The 22033-nt window shown below is 37.1% G+C and overlaps 1 protein-coding gene across 13 annotated transcripts in view; it reads left to right on the top strand.

The window, feature by feature from the left end:
• Positions 1-15364, top strand: part of LOC108696888 — a 369929-nt gene extending 354565 nt beyond the window's left edge. For all 13 annotated transcript variants that reach the window (XM_041569828.1, XM_041569827.1, XM_041569829.1 and 10 more), the window contains 10 exons: positions 389-418; positions 3016-3344; positions 5219-5789; positions 6087-6685; positions 6796-7363; positions 8018-8610; positions 10102-10669; positions 11868-12067; positions 13123-13316; positions 15226-15364. In XM_041569828.1, coding sequence (XP_041425762.1) covers positions 389-418; positions 3016-3344; positions 5219-5789; positions 6087-6685; positions 6796-7363; positions 8018-8610; positions 10102-10669; positions 11868-12067; positions 13123-13284 — 3620 coding nt within the window. In that variant the 3' untranslated portion in view covers positions 13285-13316; positions 15226-15364. The remainder of the gene's footprint in view (positions 1-388; positions 419-3015; positions 3345-5218; positions 5790-6086; positions 6686-6795; positions 7364-8017; positions 8611-10101; positions 10670-11867; positions 12068-13122; positions 13317-15225) is intronic.
• The last annotated feature ends 6669 nt before the right edge of the window (positions 15365-22033 follow it).

Here is a 22033-nt window from a genome sequence, read left to right as displayed (position 1 = left end):
ACACTATATGGGTTAGGATTCAGTTCAAATATAAATTCTATAAAAAAAAGTGCTTAATCTCCAAATGAATTTTGCAATCAGAGCATCTCCTAAAACAGAATTTACCTGTAAAATATATTCATATACAGTTACAATTGGAATACATCGGTAGAGACAGGTTACAGAAAGAGAAAACGCATTCTAAAGCTTTTGGGTGATTTTGTTTGAAAAGTGAAATTCCTGATTTATTTAGAAACCTAAGCAATCCTAAACTGATAACTGATGAGATGTTTATTATTATTATTAACTTATTATTATTATTGTGGTGTTTTCCATGTTTTAATATTGTTTGATTTTAATGTAATGTTTAAGTATTTTTTTTATTTCTGTTTCTTTCCTTTCCCACCAGGTCCTGCAGTTCCTCTTCCAAAAGCCAAAGGTAACTAATTCTTACTGGCTTAGTCTCATTGCACCCGACAGGTGTAAGTTTCAACTGCCAGAATTTCTAGCACCTAACTAATGTTGTTAAACGTTGAGTTTTGGATATTGTATCAGCAGAAAAAGATAAATATCTCTAAGCGGATTCCAAAATAGTTGAGACTCTATGAAAAAATATAAATCAAAAGAGAATGGGATTATTTGAAAACTCTATATTGCATTGAAAATAGTATAAATACAACATATCAAATGTTGAAACTAAGAAATGTTATAGTTTTGTGAATACTATATGCTGATTTTGAATTTGATGCTGAGCAACATGTTTCCAAAAAAGTTGGTCATGTTTCCCACTATGTTGCAAGAGCTACATTGCACTGTGTTCTGAAAGTTTTGGAAGTGACGTTCCATTTTTGCTTGATATAGGATTTTAGCCTTTCAACAGTCTGTAGTCTGCTTTGTCATATTTTTCCTTTCGTAATGCACCAAAATTCTTCAATGGGTGACAGATCTGGACTGCAGGCAGGAAACCAATTTATTACCTGAACTCTTTTATTAGAGCAATGCTGTGGTTTGGCATTGCCTTGCTGAAATAAGCAAGAAATAATCTCTTGTCTGGATAGTAGCATATGTTTTAACTTGCATTTGTGGATCCGCTAAAGAACTGTATTCCCAGACAATGGTTTTCATGTACTGTTTTTAATACAGTGCATTCTGGGGTCCCAAATATCACAACCTTCTTATGGCTTTTGGTCTTATTCCTTGTGTACAATATATCTTTTAATAATATATATTGTAGATAAAAAAAATACTATTAGCAATTTTACATCGAGGCACAGTTTTCTTAATTTTTGAATAATCCCCCCTTTCTCTGATTATTTCTTTTTTCAATACCCAATTATGTTACAGGCCTGTTGCCACTTGGTGAGATGGCCCTCTTGGGGTTTTGTTAGCCATGCACATTTCCAGTCTTTCCACTTTTGAAACGTGTTGCTGGTATCAAATGCAAAAAAGCATAATATTATCTCTTATTTTCAACATTTGATATGTTGTCTTCGTACTATTTGTTAATCCAAACATGAACTGGCTAAAGAATTAATCCACTATAAATAAACAATTTTAAACTGAAAAATGGGAAGTGACTTTTTTCATAACATGTCTATACTTTGGAATTTCTATCTCTTTGAGATTCCATTATATATTGATGTCTTCAAATGTATATGTAGGTTTTGCTATACATTATTGCAACAGTGCATGTCTTTAACAAGACAGTGTAAAAAGAAGTTAATAATAAATGGCGTATTGCATCTTCTGGGTGACATTGCATTGTGCAATGTAATTAAAAGTTCGTTAAATTAAACAGTTAATTATAACAGTGTGAAGGAGAAAGCGGAAAAGTTCCACACACCGGACTATTAGTATAAAAATCAAGAATCTTTATTTAATCCATGTTAAAACACACACTGCATGTCTGCTTTACATGTTTCGGGCACATCTTTCCTTAATTATAAGCATAAAATAGAACATGGTGAGAACATCATTTAAATAGTCAGAACTGATAGTGACCCCCGATGGCAGAGTTTGGTAGTTTGTTTCCTAATAAATGAATATAACATTCAGGGGCCCATTTACTTAGCTCAACTGAAGGAATGAATAAAAAAAAACTTCGAATTTCGAATGTTTTTTTTGGCTACTTCGACCATCGAATGGGCTACATCGACCTTCGACTATGACTTTGAATCTAACGATTCGAACTAAAAATCGTTCGACTATTCGACCATTCGATAGTCGAAGTACTGTCTCTTTAAGAAAAATTTTGACCCCCTAGTTCGCCACCTAAAAGATACCGAAGTCAATGTTAGCCTATGGGGAAGGTGCCCATAGGCTTAGCTAGCTTTTTTTTATCAAAGAAAAATCGTTCGATTGATGGATTAAAATCCTTCAAAACGAACGATTTGAAGGATTTAATCGTTCGATCAAACTATTTTTTGTTCGATCGAACGAATAGCGCTAAATCCTTCGACTTCAAATTTAACTTGCCCCTCAATGTATATTTCAATTCCGGGGTTTACAAAATCAGGCAAAAAGTTCAAAAAATAAAAAATGTACAAAAAATAAACATTATATCATAAAAATGTATATTATAACAATGTACTGTACATTATCTTCTATCTATACACCATTACTTTATGTCACCTTAGACTTTGCATAAGCCAGTGAAGAAAATCCAGGTGGCAATATATTTCTGACATTTTTTTTTATAAAGTAGTTATGCCATTGATGCACCTGGCAGAAACTAAAAATCATTCATGCCATGTGAAAAGAATATGTGCCCTATGTTCTAAATAGTAGAAAAAAGTCTGTTATATCTGAATTACTTTATAAGGATATTATCAAAGAAACACCTGCAGTAATAGAGTAAATTTATAATGGTGAGGAACCTGGTAGAATGAATTTTGACAATCATATCAACAAAGAGAGAGTGTAAGGAACAGTTGAGTGGGCTGTGGGAGGTTGGCAAGAATTATTTATATATTTAAAGTTCACAGAGCAAATAAAATATATCTGACAAAACTTTCTTTTGAACAAATTGTTTTCCAGATGAATGTAGTGATGTAAACTGCCGAATTGAAGAGACTTGTAAAATTAAGGATGGACAAGGGATCTGTGAGCCCAATTATGTGGGAACCTGCTGGGGTTGGGGTGATCCTCACTACAGCACCTTTGACGGCAAGAAATTTGATTTTCAGGGAACATGTTCCTATATACTTACTCAGTATCTTGGCAATGAAAATGGCCTGCAGCCATTTAGTATTAAGGAGAAGAACGAAAACAGAGGAAACAAAGCGGTGTCATTTGTCAGGCATGTCACCATAGAGGTGTACGGACATGAGATCACTATCAAGAAAGGAGAAAGTCCACAGATCAGAGTAAGTAATATACACCTAAAGGAAAGATGTTTTTTTTAAACTTAAAGGGAAACTATAGCGAAAGTTAAAATTCAATTTAAGCGTTACCACACTGAAATAAGACACTTTCTAAATACAAGCAATTAAAAATTCAGTACCGTTTCTGCAATAATCAAATTTATCTTCGCATCTTCATCTAAGCATGTTTCTCTTCATGTTGGAGTTGAGTGTCAGATTTTGACTGATAGTTACATGAAATATATCTTTTGGGGGGCTCCCATTTCAAGCAGATGTGTTAGTGCTCACTCATATACTGTAACTGATTCCAGCACAAACAACATCTAACAAAATAACTTACTTTGGTGATAAATAATGTATTGTCATTTTAAAAGAGTGAGCTCTAATATACCTTATAGGCAAAAGGAGACCCTCAAAAGTTGCATTGGACCCAGTTATCATTCAGAATCAGACTCCCAACTTTTCTCTGCATGAAGAGAGACAGATGCTAAAATGGGGGAGAGAAAAGATAAACTTGATCATTTCAGAAATGGATCATAATCTTTAATTGATTATATTTAGAAATGTTCTAATTTTAGCATGATGAAGCTTATATTAAATTTTGCATTAAAGATTAACTTGATTATTAACTTGACTTTAGTATGATGCCGCTTATTTAAAGGGGAACTCCGGCTTCCAAACCAAAATTTGATAAAGACACCCACATAACATAGAAACCCCTAATAGATCCATCAAAGTTACCAAAGTATGAATAAATGCCATTGTCTATGCTTTGATCCAGCTGGTTAATAGTTCTTCTCTTTCTGCATCATTTGAAATCCTGGCAGGGAAGGAGGGACTAAACACTGATGTTACAAATTGTAACAACTTCTCCACAGCTTCCAGACAGCATGCAGGAACTACATAACCCACAATGCATTGCACTGGGATGTTCCTTTCCTTATTGAAATCACATGTGCAGGGAATTGTGGGGTTTGGAGGATGCAGGCTGAGGACAGATGGCTGTTGATACAAAGTAACAGTAGTCCATCAGCTCAGCGAAGTAGTCAGACAGATCAGCAGGAGAGCAGGAAACTGTCAGAAACCATTAAAAATCATGAAAATTCGGCATATTTTTTAATTTATTTATATTGCATATTTGCTTGAAATTATGTTTACTTTTCAAAAAGCTTAAGTTATGTTTTGTGGAGTTCCCCTTTAAATTTTTAGAAAGTATATTTGGTCTGCCAGGAGCTTAAATAATATTTCAATAATGACATGCAATAACTGCAGCAACAACAAAATATGCAGAGGTAGAATAAGAAATATATATTCAATTTATAATTCTAAATGGGACGTCAGCAAAATTTTCCTTGATCTAGAAACCAATAACAGACATTTTTATTTTTTATGGTTAAATATGATTGATTTAATTGACTGCTGTAAATCACCAGGATTGCAGATCCCTTTATTGTATTATTGTTATTGTATAGTCCATATTAGCACTGAATATAATTTATACCCCAGCTGAATGTTACTTATACCTCTCCCTCTGGATAATTATCAGTGATATGAGCTTGTGAGAATTCAGCTCAGCTCATCCCCAGTTTTCATGTAATCTTGTTGTTCTACATTAACAAATATCCAACAAAATGCCTAATTAAATAAACCAATGATTAAATGAATAGTGCAAAATACTTTAATTCCAACTCCAATAATACAACTTTTTTATTTTGCTCTTCGTAACTTTTCAGCTGTTACCTGCCAGAACCCCAAAAACTTGAACCAAACTTGATGGGAGCATTTATTTTATTGAATGGAAATAGGAATATCCTGTAAACCTGTTTTCTATGTTAACTAAGTATGTCTCTAATAAAAATATTTTGAATTGCTACTAGGTTGATGGCATACTGCAAAATTTACCAGTAACGTTGGAAGGTGGAAAAATAAAAATAATTAGGAGTGGTAAAACCGCACTACTTATTACAGATTTTGACCTTAGAGCATCATATGATTGGGACTGGCATGTCATAGTTAAGTTGCCAAGTAGTTACCATGGCTTGACATCAGGACTTTGCGGAAACTTAAACAAAGATCCAGCTGATGATATGTTCACAGAAGATAATATACCGGCCACCTCAATCACAGAGTGGGCCAAGAGTTACAAAATAAATGATAAAGACCCATTCTGCAGTGATGCTTGCATTGGCCAATGTCCCTCTTGTGATGAAAACCTGAAAAACCAATATAGAGGGGACAAGTCATGTGGCATGATAACTGACAGCAATGGACCCTTCAAAGAATGCCAGGCCAAAATTGATTCAGAAAATTTCTACAGCAGCTGTATTTATGATGTGTGCATGAACGGAGGAGCCAAGGTCTTCCTTTGTCAAGCTCTTAATGCTTATGCTACTGAATGCAAGAGAGACAATATAAATATTGCAAAATGGAGAACTGCAGCAGGATGTCGTAAGTATGGCTATTAATAATAGTTAAAACTCCATCTGTATTCCTCTGTTCTCAAGCTGAAAAACAAATATGGACCATGTATAGGTCTTTGGTGGTCCCTTTTGATAAGTACCACCTGGCAATCCATGTGAGAATCTGTTAGAATTATAGGAATATGACTCATGAGTAACCAGCATACATTTACAGTGCGACTAAAATAGATAAAACTTTAAATGTCTAGTTATACTAAAGTAGGACTCTAATTTTCTAAAAAAAAAGTATAAAGAGATTCATATAATTTCCCCTTTTTTCCTACAGCCCTGGATTGCCCAGCAAACAGTCACTATGAGGCTTGTGCAACTGCATGTCCAGCCAGTTGTGCTGACAGAACTGCCCCTAGCACATGTAAAGAACCTTGTGTAGAAACCTGCCAGTGTAATGAAGGTTTCATCCTCAGTTCAGACCAGTGTGTTCCAAGCACAAGCTGTGGCTGTAACTATAAGGGTCTGTACTACCAAGCTAATGAGGAGTATTGGGCTGATGACAGTTGCAGTTCCTACTGCAGATGTGACCCACAATCTGGGGAAGTGGTTTGCCAAGACAGGAGGTGTAAAGCCGGTGAAGTGTGCAAAGTAGTTAATGGTAAACGGGGCTGTCATCCTTCTGGTTTTTCAACGTGTATAGCCTCTGGAGACCCTCACTACACAACCTTTGATGGAAGAAAGTTTGACTATATGGGCACGTGCATATACCAAATGGTCAAAGTTACCTCCGCTGATTCAACATTAACCCCTTTTAGTGTCACTGTTCAGAATAACAATCGTGGGAAGAAAACTGTGTCTTTCACTAAAGTTGTGACGTTTGAAGTCTATGGTCAGAACATAGTTGTTGACAAAGATAAACCGAGAGAAATTCAGGTGAGTATAGACAAAATGGTGTCAAACGTGTATGTCTTTTTTTTGCCTTTATCCCCAACTCCAACCAAAGTAAAAAGCAAATTGTTAAACAATATCCTTGATTTCTTCAGGTCAACGGTATTCAGACGCAACTTCCCTACTACTACGAAAATGATAAAATAGTTGCATACATCAGTGGTATCCATGTATTCATGAAGACAGATTTTGAGGTTACTGTGACCTTTGACTGGAATAGCTATGCTAGAGTGATTCTTCCCCAAAATTATGCCAATGCAGTCAGTGGTTTATGTGGCAACAGCAACAAGGATCCAAGTGATGATTTCACCATGAGCAATGGTGCCAAAGCTAAAAGTGAAAAAGAATTTGGAGACAGTTGGAAAGTGGCGGATGTTCCTGGCTGTGACCAGGGTTGTGCCACAAACTGTCCAAAGTGCAAAGAAGAAAATAAGGCCAAATACAAGAGTGACCAATATTGTGGCATCATTACAAAAGCTGACGGACCTTTCAAGAACTGCCATGCAACAGTCAATCCAACATCATACTTCGATGACTGTGTGTTTGATACCTGTTATTTTGAAGGCCAGTCAGTTGCCTTGACAAGTGCAGTTTCAAACTATGTCTCTGCTTGTCAGGCTGAAGGATTAATGGTTCTTGAATGGAGAGCAGGTTTTTTCACAAGTAAGTGTTCTATTCAAATATTAGGTGTGACAGGCGCTTGATGCATTTTCACATGCAAAATGTAGGATGCCTATGATGATATAAAGGCAAAGTAGACCTTGCATACAACATGTTAGGGTTCATTTACCTAAAACACCAAAAGCCTGGCCCTTAGTGCCTACAACACTTCAATCCAGGCTGTGCAAAGCAGGCCTGTCCTTACTGCCTGCAACAGAGTAGATGGTGAGTACATGGCCCCATTGTGGACTGCAATCACTGACTCATGCATCTGAATCAAAGCTTCCTGTTCTGTTAGTTTTACCCAATTCAATTAATAATCACTAAATATTTTCAAGAATTATGTAACTGAATATAACTAGAAAATATAGGTAAAATGGACAATGCTTGGCAACATATTGGCTTAATCTACTCAGGCAGTTTAGTTTATTTGTCCATACTCACCGAACATGCGGACCTGATGAATGACAAGTTGGGGTGTCAGATAACAGATAATACTGAAATCTTGGTGGACTGAGGGTTATTTAGTCTAACAATAAAAAAATATGTAATTCTGTCAGTTAAACAAAAAACAAGCACAAATTGTGTCCAAGCATTTCACACTTGTGTAAATTAGCTCTACAGAAGTTTTATTAAATGTTTAATTTTGTTTTTTAGAACTTTCTTGTCCCTCAAATAGTCATTATGAGATTTGTGGAACAGGATGTGCCGCAACATGCCATGGCCTTTCTTCTCCGAAAAACTGTAAAGCCTCTTGTTCAGAAGGCTGCTACTGTGACAGTGGATATATTCTTAGTGGAGGAAACTGTATACCCATTACTGAGTGTGGCTCCTACTACAAAGGAAAATACTACAAGAAAGGAGAGAGGTTTTATGCCGATGACACCTGCACAGAATATTGTACAGTCCGTAAAAATGGAGAGGTTTCCTGTGAGATTCTTCCTTGTGCACCAACAGACACATGTGAGGTTGTGAACGGAATCCGAAGCTGTCGGGCTCAGACATGTGCAAAATGTTCACTTGCGGGGGCTCACATCTCAACATTTGATGGAAAGAACTATGACTTCCAAGGAACATGTGCTTACACTGTTGCAAAGACTAATCCCGGAGACCCACGTCTTGAGCCATTTTCAGTTACAGTGCAAAATCAGTTCCATAATCAGACCAATTTAGTTGTACTAAAATCTATAACGCTGTCCATATATGGTTACGACATCACCCTTGTAAGAGGACAACGATTTAAAGTGCTTGTAAGTATTGTTTGACATTACACAAGTACAGTATATTAACATAAGTTTTTAGATACAAGGATTCATTTGAAAACCCAGACACAGCATGCTAAGTGATTAAGGGGCCCATTCACTAAGTTCGAGTGAAGGATTCAAATGAAAAATACTTCGAATTTCGAAGTATTTTTTGGGTACTTCGACCTTCGACTACGACCTTCGACTTCGATTCGAACGTTTCGAACGAAAAATCGTTTGACTATTCGACCATTCGATAGTCGAAGTACTTTCCCTTTAAAAAAAACTTCGACCCCCTACTTCGGCAGATAAAACCTACCGAAGTCAATGTTAGCCTATGGGGAAGGTCCCCATAGGTTTGCTAACCTTTTTTTGATCGAAGGATTTTCCTTCGATCGTTGGATTAAAATCCTTCGAATCGTTCGATTCGAAGGATTTAATCGTTCGATCGAACGAAAAATCCTTCGATCGATCGAACGAACGTTTAGCGCTAAATCCTTCGACTTCGATATTCGAAGTCGAAGGATTTCAATTCGAGGGTCGAATTTCAAGTATTTTTAACTTTGAAATTCGACCCTTAGTGAATCTGCCCCTAAGTGTTTGTTTGCACTTAGCATATTATGTCTAGGTTTGAACAAACAGAAGCAGGTGTGGGTGCCAATGTAGCAATTTGACTTTTTTAAGATGTACAGGATATTTATACAAACAAGAAGAATTTCCTTTAAGTGCGCCAGAAAATATCACTAATCCTTCTGAAAGCAATAGCGTGCATTTAGTCAGATGACATCCAGATATATTTAGACACCCCTTTATTAACCACTGATGCTCAGACAGAGAGCTTTAACTATCTTCTACCTATCATCACCCGATTCAGCACCACCTCAAACTAATCTTTTAATTTAAACTTAGATTACAGTCTTTCCACCCTTTTCCTCTTTTTATGATTACTACTCGTGACATGACCAGTAATAGATATATACTATGCATTCCCCTTTGTTTATTGTCAAGACACACCCCTTTTTTTCAAGCAACTTCTAAAACACTCATGCCCATATCCCACTTGGACTATACCAATGTAGTATCAACCAGTCTCTTGTAGGCTTCTCTCCTAGGCTCCCAGGCTATAAGGCGTGTAGGGCTATCAGACATATTACTTTTGAACACAGCTCAAGTCAACAACAGGGACTTTCCCCTAAAAATAAAGTTCCCTCACATCCATTGGAGAAGATCCACCAACAGTAGGTGTATTAAACAATGTGTCAAGAAGGACAGCACCTAAACAGAAGTGTTTTAATATTTTGTAAATGTATTACTTAAGGAACCCTGGCCAGAATTTGTACATCAAAGAGGCACATGCAACGCAAAAGTCTCCTAATTTCTGCATTTCAAATATTGATTTTAGTGAATATTCAAATGTAAAAATGTAGTCGATAAACCAATCAAATGCAGATGTGTTTAAATGCTTCCATTAACAAGTTGTCTAAATATCTTTCCTAGATCAATGGTGAAGTCAAGCAACTCCCCGTGTTCTGTCCATGCGGGAGAGGATTCGTTAACAAAGAAGGCCACTATATAGTCATCCAGACAGAATCTCAAGTGAAAGTCATCTATGACACTCAACACAAAGCAATTGTCCAGATTCCAGGAGGCTACGCAAATAATATGCAAGCGCTGTGTGGAAATTATAATGATGATGTTACTGATGAGTTTAGGCTTCCTGATGGAACTCTTGTCACTAATGTAGATGTATTTGGAGCTTCATGGAAAGTCCCAGGTGATGACCCAACATGCCAGGATGGATGTGGGGCCAACTGCCCAACACTGAATGCTATGAAAGTTGCTGAATACAGTAAAGAAACAAAGTGTGGATTAATAAAGGCTACAAATGGACCATTCAAAGGCTGTTTTTCAAGAGTTAATCCAAAGCATTACTTCAAGGGTTGTGTAGAGGATATGAACATCCTTGATGATGACAGCGTACTCTGTATGAACATTCAGGGCTTTGCGGCTGCATGTCAAGCTGCAGGAGCAGAGATTAAACCCTGGAGAACAGATAAATTCTGCCGTAAGTTATATGTTTTAACCCTTTAGGTGCTGGCCAAATCTAAAAAAAAATATTTTCATCTACAGCAGAGACTCTTTATATAGGGCACACCAGATTTCTATAAACGTATTCTCCCCTGTGGAAGATAGTACTAAAACGTAACTTTTACTTCATTGCAATAAAAACTTCCCCTTGAAAAACATGCTGAATGGGAGGGTGCTTTGGGCCCATGATTTGCTTGCAGTGAATTATGCACAGAACCACTTTGTGAAAGCACAACTTGCTAGCAGGAACTTTTGGACCCAATAGATAATGTTAATTATCAGATATTGTCCCCAAGGAGGTGCTACATGTCGGCTCCCGAGGGACCAAGAGTCTAGAAAGTGTTGTTAATTGAACACCACTTCCACCATGCATGAATGTGCTATAGTATTCCCGAGTTGAGGGATTTTCTTTTTGTTTTTAATTAGTCTAATGTATGTATGTGTTTTTAAAGAGACCGTTTATATTGTAAATTGAATGTTACATTTTAATACTATTGCTCTTAATGCCACTGGGGAGAATTTCTGTGTGTCTCTTTACCTCTGCTGAATACTTTAATTATAGACTCAGGAGTATCTGGCTATCCCAGTAGATCCATTAAATCCAATGGATGTGTGCCAAAAAGTTTGTGTCCCCATTGCAAATTTGCAACTTCAGATTTCCTCACTAGGGACTTCTGGGAAAGATTCGTAAAATGTCGTAAAAATGTCGTAAAATGTCTGCACAACGATATGGTAGTATTTTCACTGGTGTATTTTACCTAAAAGTTGCCGTTTCAGTCTTCTCTTATTAGGCATCAGTCTAGGTTTAATTGAAACTTTTTAGTGTTGCTCCATCTATTTTTTCAAGGGATTCAAATGATGTCACAGAATCGCTACTGAGACCAAATTTGTTTTTTAGCAACTGATTATAATGACCCTTTTATATTATAGGAAAAAACTTTTGCATTTAGGGAAATCATGTTGACCCAAAACAGCTCGGGGACATCTTTATACAGTAGGTTCCCACCAACAGGTTGAAAATCCCTGAAGAACTAGAAAGGATGAACAGCATTGATAGAAACAAATGAAAATAATACCTAAATGATACATTACCTAGGATAGTGTAGGTAATATCACCTTAGCTAGCAAATGTTTACTTTACTTTGTCGCTAACAATCTCTTCTTCTTCTGTTTAGCTCTTTTGTGCAAAAACAGAAGCAGTTATGACTTATGCACCAGGACTTGTGACCAGAACTGTGCTTCATTGACCGTTCCAAATACCTGCACCAAACGGTGTTTTGAAGGGTGTAAATGTGCCGAAGGGGAGTTCTTTAATGGAGATGAATGTGTTCCAATGGAGAAGTGTGGCTGTGTAAATGAAGGAACTTACTTCAAGGTGGGTTGGATTTATGAGGCTAGGAGTCATCCCCATATTGGAACTTTACCTTAAATTCCATCTAAAAAAGTAACAAATGGTTTAGCGAATGAAATTAACCTGATCTTTTATTTTTAATTTTATCTTTTATTTTTTGCTGTTACTGTTCCTTTAAAGCAGGGGTTTCCCAGCCTTGTTTCATGTGAGCCACATTAAATTCAAATGCAAAATAAAGTTGAGGAGCAACAGAAGCATTGAGAAAGTACCAGGGGATGCCAAATAAAGGCTGTAATTGGCTATTTGGTAGACGCTATGTAGTCTGATAGCCTACTGGAGGCTCTACTTGACAGTACACCTAGTTTTTATACAATTAAAACTTGCCTCCAAGCCTGGAATTAGAAATAAGCACCTGCTTTGAGGCTCCTGAAAGCAACATCCAAGGGGTTGGAGAGCAACATGTTACTGACAAGCTACTGGTTGGGGGCCGCTGCTTTAAAGGAATAGAAATCGAATTATTTGTAAGAGGTTTATTTATAATAGCTAATTTAAAAACAAAAGTAGATACAAAGTTAATAAAAAGTGCAAAAGCAGGAAATTTTTTTATTAATTTATGCTTGTAGAAAAATATACAACAATAAGCCATTAATCATTGCATGTTGGAATTGAGGTGTAAATAAAACACTTTTCTTATGATACTCTGCTTATAAAGAATATACAGCTCTTTATTTTCATGCTTTGCTGGAGGATATTGATTCAAAATCATTGTTAAAATTACTTAATTCAACTTAATTACTAAATTACTTAAATCATCCCATTTAATTGTGATAGCTGCACAATATGCAAAGCTGCTCAGGCACATATGGTCTTTTTTACAAGTCTGCCATTTTGCAACCATATAATTATCTTAACACATGTCAATGAGTTGCAGACCTCTTTCTACACGGGCAATTTTAGCAGTAATGAAGATCCATAAAATCTTGTATAATTATGTACAAGACCTGGATAATCGTATATCCCATAATGACATCATATGTGCCGCTAATGTTACTCTAATCTTATTCTCTGCTCTTGTTTAGGTTGGGGAGTCAATAATGACGGAAAACTGCAGCAATAAATGTTCCTGTAACGCCGGGGGAGGAGTTTCCTGTGACGCCACTTCCTGCACTGGTGAACAAACCTGTTCTGTAAGAAACAAAGAGCGGGGATGCTATGCCAGGAACAGCATTATAATGAAGTGATGTCATAAGGGAATGGACATCTGAATCAAACGGTCAGTACCAGTAGTTGGATAAGTATAGATATGGGATCTGTTATCCAAAATGCTCGGGACCTGGAGTTTTCTGGATAATGGATCTCAAGTCTACTAGAAAATCATGTAAACATTAAATCAACCCAATAGGCTGGTTTTGCTTCCAATAAGGATTAATTATATCTTAGTTGGGATCAAGTACAAGCGACTGTTTTATTATTACACAGAAAAATCAAATCATCTAAAAAAATTGATTATTTCGATGAAATGGAGTCTATGGGAGACTTTCCGTAATTCGGATCTTTCTGGATAATGGGTTTCCGGATAACGGATCTCCTATCTTTACTATAAATATTCAATGGCAGTGTTATGAGATAAACTACTAACAATCTGCACCGCCAATACATCTACAGAAACGTTGGCCTTATTAAACATAATAATGCAAACAGATGTAGTTCTTTCTAAGCTAAATGTGTAGGCGTTAATGGCTGAACATCATTTAAAAATCTTTGAGATTCCAATATATATGTTGTGTCACTTATTTCAAATTAACCCCTGGCTATCAAGCTTAGAAAACCAAATCTAATGTGGAATATCAGGAGAAAGAATTTGGCACAACCAGTGCTGTATTTCACTAGTAAGAAGCAAGTGAGCTACTTTTAATCCATAGATTCTTTAAACACAAACCTCATACATGTTGTATAGACTTTATGGGGCAAATTCACTAAGCGCCGAAGCGCCGAACGCTAGCGTTAGTTGGCTAGCGTTTGTCATTTTCGTTACTGCACAAATTCACTAACGAACGCTGGCGTAGTTTCGCTAGTGTTACTTCGCACCCTTACGCCTGGCGAATTTTCGCTAGCGACGTAACTACGCAAATTCACTAACTTGCGCAGTGTACTGAACGCTACCTTTTACGCTAGACTACCTTCGCCACCTCAGACCTGGCGAAGCGCAATAGAGTAGATAGGGATTGTTTCAAAAAAAGTCAAAATTTTTTCTAAGTCCCATAAAACGCTGGCGTGTTTTCTACATTATGGGTGATAGGCTGAAAAAGATCGAAAATTTTTTGGGGGCTCCCCTCCTTCCCCCCTACATTTCCTGACTCATGGCAACTTACCTAGGCAGTGGGCACATGTGTAGGGCAAAATAAAATTTTTATTTGCTGATTTGACGGTTTTCTAGGCATTTGTAGTGCTGATACGTATTCCTCCATTGAAATTTGAATTTGGCGCCGTATGCAAATTAGCCTTCGCTAGCGTAACTTCGCTTTACATAGCGAATCAACGCTAGCGCAAATTTGCAACCTTACGCTACCCCTGAGCGCAACTTCGGATTTTAGTGAATTTGCGGAGCGCTGGCGAAACTACGCCTGGCGAAGTGCGGCGAAGTTGCGCCTGGCGCAACTTCGAATCTTAGTGAATTTGCCCCTATGAGTGATCAACTGAACTTTTTTCCCTGAGTTCCTTCTGTATCAGCCCCCAACACTAACACATTAGTTGCAGTGATGTCAAGCTTGTGTGTGTGTATGGGGGGGATTAAATATTGCCTCTGGCCTAAATATTCAAAACAGATTAACACTGTCAGTGCTTTATACACATAAAACAAAGGAACCATCATAGTTAGGGTGTTGCCCTGAATGGCAAGTCACAGCCGCCACTAAAGAAGTGATAAAAGCTAACACTATGATACTCACATGTTCTGATTAAATGTAGAATGTGTCAGTATCACTTTAAAACAGATTAAGGCTAATTTCCCTGCCCCAGTAAATCTTACAATCTAAGGTTCTTTTACATTCTTACACACTATAGTCACTTTTTTTAGTAGCTAGTTAACCTGTCTGTAGGTATTTGTGGTGTAAAATGAAAAATAAAAATAACAAAATGTGACAAAACAACAACAAAAATATCTCTGTTTTTTTTTTTTACAGGTATTCATATGGACCCAAAGTGACTAAAAAGACAAATCCTCAAATGTATTCAATTTTCAATGATTTATAGCAAGCCCCAATTTCCTTTCCCTTAAAGTAAATGTGTTGTCTCTTATATGAAATAAACTGATTAATTAAACTTTTTGTTTTGTGATTATTTCACATTTTTTGTACAGTTGAACCAAATAAGTAATGGCTGGACTGAATACAGTATCACTGGTTTAAGGAATGAGGGAAGAGGCATTCACATGAATGAAAGAATAGGGTATATCACACTGAACATGGTGGTTTTTCTTGAACTTGAGATTGTTACCTCAATTTTCACTGTCCCATTGGGGTTACACATTAAGGGGCCGATTCACTAACTTCGAGTGAAGGATTCGAAGGTAAAAAACTTTGAATTTCAAAGGTTTTTTTGGGCTACTTCGACCTTCGACTACGACTTCGAATCGAAGGATTCGAAGTAAAAATCGTTCGACTATTCGACCATTCGATAGTCGAAGTACTGTCTCTTTAAAAAAACTTCGACCCCCTAGTTCGCCATCTAAAAGCTACCAAAGTCAATGTTAGCCTATGAACGATTTTATCGTTCGATCGAAGGAATTATCCTTCGATCGTTCGATTGAACTATTTGCGCAAAATCCTTCGACTTCAATATTCGAAGTCAAAGGATTTTAATTCCTAGTCGAATATCGAGGGTTAATTAACTCTCGATATTCGACCCTTAGTGAATCAGCCCCCAAGGTTAATAAAGAGAAAAAAACTGCACAAATAAGAGTATAAATTTGCATTTCTCAATGTTAGACTGTTATTGTACTGTGAATTTTAATTGTGCAGTACACACTTTAAGGCATCCTCGAAAGTGGCAAGCAAACACAACCTTTTTCAGCAAGAGGTTTTATTACAAACACCGCACTCTGGAGCAAACCATAAAACTTGCAATTTTTTTCCACTGTCAGAAGTGGTTGCTAAATAGTTCCAGGTTCACAAAAATTATATTAAATTTGTACAAGGGGAAATTTGCTCATGCAGCAGCATACAAATGACTTACTGACTTTAATTGCATTTCTCCAAAGGGGTTGCCCTGTAACATTTTCACTGGCTAACACGGTACAGCAGCTTTACCTCCGTTAGTGAACAAATACACTGAGAGATTTGCTGCTTTTTTGCTCTAGAAGGTTATTAGACTTTGTATGTGGCAATAACTAACCTCATCCTGAGGATTACTGATCATGGGTCAATCAGATATTGATTGTGAAGTAAGAAAAGCCCCACTAGCTGAATACACATCAGGCCAACAAGTTTATATGATTATCCTATGAAAGACTTGGAGCTGTATTCTTCAAATTTCATGTGAAACAACTCACAGGACAAGTGTGAACTTTTTTTTTTTTTTGCTAGGCCATGATTTTAGAGGGATTCTGTTTCCTTCAACCATAGCACTGAGGTCCTCCTCACTGTTATATTATAAAAAGTATTTCTTGCCACGGTTCTCAATATGGTCAGGTGTTGGTTTATAGAAGGTACGGTGGCACTATGTTTGGATAAGAGGTTCCAGAAACAGAATATGTATGTCTGTAACTAAAAGTCTAGGGTTGTTTCATGGAAGATTGATAATAAGAACAGTCCATATTGTAACAATTTTGAAAATTATACTCATGCAGATGTCTATGGCTAATGACTTAAAGGAGAATGAAAGCTACGGAGGCATTTTATTACCAAAAGATTAGCTGCAATAGTGCAAACTAGAATGCTATATTTATTCTGTAGAATATTTTACCATACCTGAGTAAAAAGCTCTAGAAACTCTCTGTTTGTTTAGGATAGCAGCTGCAGTATTAATGTGGTGTGACATCAATTCCTGCCTGAGTCTCTCCCTGCTCTGGGCTCAGATTACAGTAGAGAAGGGAGGGGTGGGGGGAGAGGAGCAAACTGAGCATGCTCTTGCCCAGGGCAATGAGGTTTAAGCTGAAGGCAGGAAGTCTGATACAGAAGCCCATGAGTACACAATAGAAGGAAAGAAATGTGGTGTTTCTTTTGACAGGGGACTCAGAGCAGCATTACTTTGGAGGTTTACTGGTATATTTAGATGGACCTTTCTGATAAGGCTTACTTAGTTTTAACCTTTCCTTCTCCTTTAAAAGCTATTTATAATGATGGAGTTAAGTTGTTGTGAGAAACTTCACTACTCAATATAAAAAACCTGAAAATTGGATGACTGCCCCTGTAATGACACCCATACACTTTTGTGTGGAGGAGGGTATATTTGTCACACATTATATACATAGGGGCAGATTATCAAGTGTCAAAGTGAAAATTTGAATTCAAATTTTGAAATTCGACTTTTCGAGGCACATTTATCAAGGGTCAGATTTTGAATTCATGTGAGTTTTTAAAAACTCCCATAAATTTGAAATTCGACCAATCAAAATTAATTTTAAAAATGTAATTTTTAAAATATGTCAGTGAAAGACACATCTTCCAAGGATCCCACCAGGATCTCAAACACTGTCTATATTATGAGTTAGGTTTACATAAGATATTTTCATTAAATATTATAATCCAATGCAAAGAACCTGTGATCTGCTCTATTTATTAAAGTAGCATGCGCCACAGGAAGATTACTGCCAAAATTGTTTAATCTTTGTCCTCCTAAATGTAGTTGGGAAACCAGAAAAGTCATTGTAAATAATTATCCCTTGTACTTTTTCTCTTTTTTCTTATAATGTCTTTCCATTCTTTTCTCTTCTCCCCTGTATTCATCTGCTCCATGTCATATTAATCAATGACAAAAGGGATAAGAATTTCTGTGGGTAAAAATGTACTGCACGGTATGAGTGCAATAAAGATACTACTGAAGCTGTAGCCAGTATTTTAGGTACTGTACCAACAGGAGAAACAGTGAGAATGATCAGAGGCCCTCAAAATGTCTCAGAATCAAACTAATGGTCAAAGGGAGGGTAGGGATATGACAGGCTCATAAGGATACAATGAACTAAGGTAAGTAAAGTGGCACACTCAAAGGACAAGATACATTTTATTACATACACTGCTCACTGGCACAAACTAAAAAATCTTTCTACCACTGGCAGAAGTGATTGCTAAACAGTTTCCATTTGCAAAGCTATATCAAATTTGTGCAAGGGAAAATTTGTTCATGCAGAGGCCTACATTTTCTTATTGTGAATAATTTTTCCTGGTGCAGACTGGGACAGAGTCAAGTTGCCTAAATATTATTTTCTGAAATTTGAATTTCAAAAATTCCACCTCTACTGGCACAGCACAAACAAAAATAATCACCTTCAAAAGTTTATTGAGAAAGACCCAAAGCATTGGGACAAATGGCTTCAATACATAATGGTCGCCTATCGGGAGGTTCCTCAAATGTCCACTGGATTTTCTCCCTTTGAAATGCTTTATGGGAGACAACCCAGTCTGATAAAAGAAAAAAGGGGTTAAAGGTACTGCAGAACCTCAAAACTTGATAACTCACATCATTAACATGAGAGAATGATTAACCAGAATAGAAGTTCAACAAAAACAAAAAACTTGGTATGACCATAAGTCAAGAATCCTCACATTTCAATCAGGTGAGTGTCAGGAGTTCTCCGCTCCCAGTCCAAGATCGCGGCACCCAGTACCACGCATTGAGGTCATCACGATGCGCCGGACACGTGATGTCAGCACGCCGAGGAATGGCGCAAATTAAAAGCCCTTCCAGGTCACGGGTTCAATGCCCGATAATAGGAATTACTGGCTTGTATTCCTGGGAGTTCCTAATTTGTTTGCAAGTATTTTCCTGGATTTTTGACCCCGCCTGAACCTATTGACTTTTATCCTTGCCTCCTGCCTATTGAACTACTGCCTAAATTATTTGGTATATTTTTCGTGTCTACAATAGACCTCCACCTGTAACAGGTGTGAAGGGTTCTGTCTACCTTCCTGCTGTATGTAACTCAGGCGGAGCTCTGGCTCTTATATCGTTACACAGTTAAATCAGATTGAAAACAGACAAAGTCCATCAAGTTTAACCCCTCAAATGAAAACCCAGCATCCATACACACAACCCTCCACATCTTCACATAAATTAAATATACCCATATCTAAACTAACTATAGAATTTAAATTGAATTACCTTGAATGCTAATTCAGAGAGCATTTCATTTTTATATACCTTAATTACTTTGAGAGAGGGTGTACTCTGGTCACATCAATATGTGAAACCCACTGACAAAAATACTATGTTACATTTTGAATCATTTCATCCCCCATATATCAAGAAGTCTTTACCTAAGTCTCAATTCAAATCTGGCCAGAGTACCTTTAAGGATAGAATGGATGAGATGACTATGAAATTCCAGGAGAAAGGGTACCCCTTAACTTTACTTAGGGAACAGTGTTCCCTAGTGGAGACTCCAGATAGGAGCCAAAAGCATTTAAGCAAACGTAAAGATATTTACTTGAGATACTTGATATTTGACTTGATGTGTTTAAGGACCAGTTCCAGTGATTTAACAGGATGATCTCATTACATATTGTATATAATATCACATATTGATTTTGCAACATTGTGTATCGAGAAGAGCGACTAAGCTGATATAGGTAATGGAAGGGATCAGTTATGGGGAAAGGCAAGTTGGGATTGGTTACACTGGAGAAGCGACAGTAAGGAGGATATAATCACTATATATAAATATATAAGGGGATATGATCACTATATATAAATATATAAGGGGATATGATCACTATATATAAATATATAAGGGGATATAATCACTATATATAAATATATAAGGGGATATGATCACTATATATAAATATAAAAGGGGGATATGATCACTATATATAAATATATAAGGGGATATGATCACTATATATAAATATATAAGGGGATATGATCACTATATATAAATATATAAGGGGATATGATCACTATATATAAATATATAAGGGGATATGATCACTATATATAAATATATAAGGGTGATATGATCACTATATATAAATATATAAGGGGGATATGATCACTATATATAAATATATAAGGGGATTTGATCACTATATATAAATATATAAGGGGGATATGATCACTATATATAAATATATAAGGGGATATGATCACTATATTTAACTATATAAGTGGGATATGATCACTATATATAAATATATAAGGGGGATATGATCACTATATATAAATATATAAGGGGGATATGATCACTATATTTAAATATATAAGGGGATATGATCACTACATATAAACTATATATATATATATATTCAGGCTTCTCATTAAGCCCATTTTACTCTCCCCTCCAGGGATACCAACTCACTTGTTGTCAGGAATCGCAATGGAATCAAACCCTGGTCTTTGTATTTGGACAATCCTGCATTATACTGGTGAGCCACTGGGGAATCTTAGTGCTTATACTGGACATTGCCCTGAACAGACTTACTATATTCTTGCAACACGCTTACCTTATCTTGCCTCATTAACAACATGTGTTGTCAGTCAAGCAATCAAGGCCCTTTATAAGTCTGTGCCATCAAACTTCCTTTTGCTTGATCATCGGAGCTCCTGAGCCTATTCTACCCGTGTTATGCTGATTCCTGGTTCCTGTGTTCCCTGCCTTGCTCCGTGTTTGCCTTCCTGTGTTCCTCGCTCCTACCTCCCCGTTCTCACCTGGTACCCGACTCCTACTACTCTGGATTCCCTTGGTTCTGACCTCCGGCCTGTTTCTCAACCTTGCTCCTCTGCTGCCTGCCATTTGACCTCAGCCTGCCTTTTGGACTTCACCTGCCTGCTGCCAGCCCTGACCATTTTGCCTGTTTCTGGAATTGCCTCTCTCCATTGCCAGCCTCATTACAGGCCTGTATTTTTCAACTTCTGTGTGTTTGATTATCTTCTCATTTTGTTATTAAATATTTACTTTTTGCCTTACTATGGCTTCTACTAATTGTCCATCCATTCAGGGGTATTACTTTGCAAATAGGCTCCAGCCTGGTGGTCACTCACCTGTGGCCAGACATGACAGTATGATCAAGCCTCACAATAAGGAGCCTGCTGGTAACCCCCCTATGTCCCTGAACAGGATGAACTGCAACTTTCTGCTCAGTGGCTCTCATCTGTTAAAAAGTATGAAGGGGAAGAGGAAACTTTTTCTGACTTTCTACTCACATGTAAGAAATTTGCTTCAGTTTCTTTTGTTAAGCAAACCCCTGATTCTATGAAGAGCAGACTCATTATATTATTCCTCTTAGGGGGTAAAGCTCAGGAGTGGGCAGAGGCTTGTATAGATGAAGAGGCTCACTTTTTGGAAGACCCCTGTTCTTTTCTTTCTTTTTTTAAAAACAACTTTCCCATGGGATTTATGGCCATTCTCTTCTGATATTTTTTCCTCTTCAAGTTCTGCTGAAGTTCAAGGTTTTGTTAAACCATTTTAACTTACCCCTCCAGTGCCGAGATATTCCCAACTTGTGGGTCCCAAAAGTACCTTTCAGCCTGTTGCCATATCCTATGATGAGAGTGATGAAGAGGAAAGCTATTGGGAGGAAATTTATGATGAGAGTGACTGTGCAGATAATGTCTGTGATGATAAAGAGTGGGAAGATATGGACTATGATGATGAGGAAATTCCAACAGCATTTACCACTAAATTCAAGGGTCGATCAGTCTTCCAGTGTCAGCCTGCCTTTCACTCTCTACCTATTTCCCAGTCTGCTCTTATGCCTGTTGCTCATCCTTAATCAGCCTCTCTGGATCTCAGGCCTGAACCTCAGTTTATTTATTTTTCTAATTTATCCATGCCAG

Source organism: Xenopus laevis, chromosome 7L (genome assembly GCF_017654675.1).
Source record: "Xenopus laevis strain J_2021 chromosome 7L, Xenopus_laevis_v10.1, whole genome shotgun sequence".
NCBI lineage: Eukaryota > Metazoa > Chordata > Amphibia > Anura > Pipidae > Xenopus > Xenopus laevis.
The sequence above is the reverse complement of the archived record's forward strand: the minus strand, read 5'-3'. Positions and strand labels throughout refer to the sequence as shown.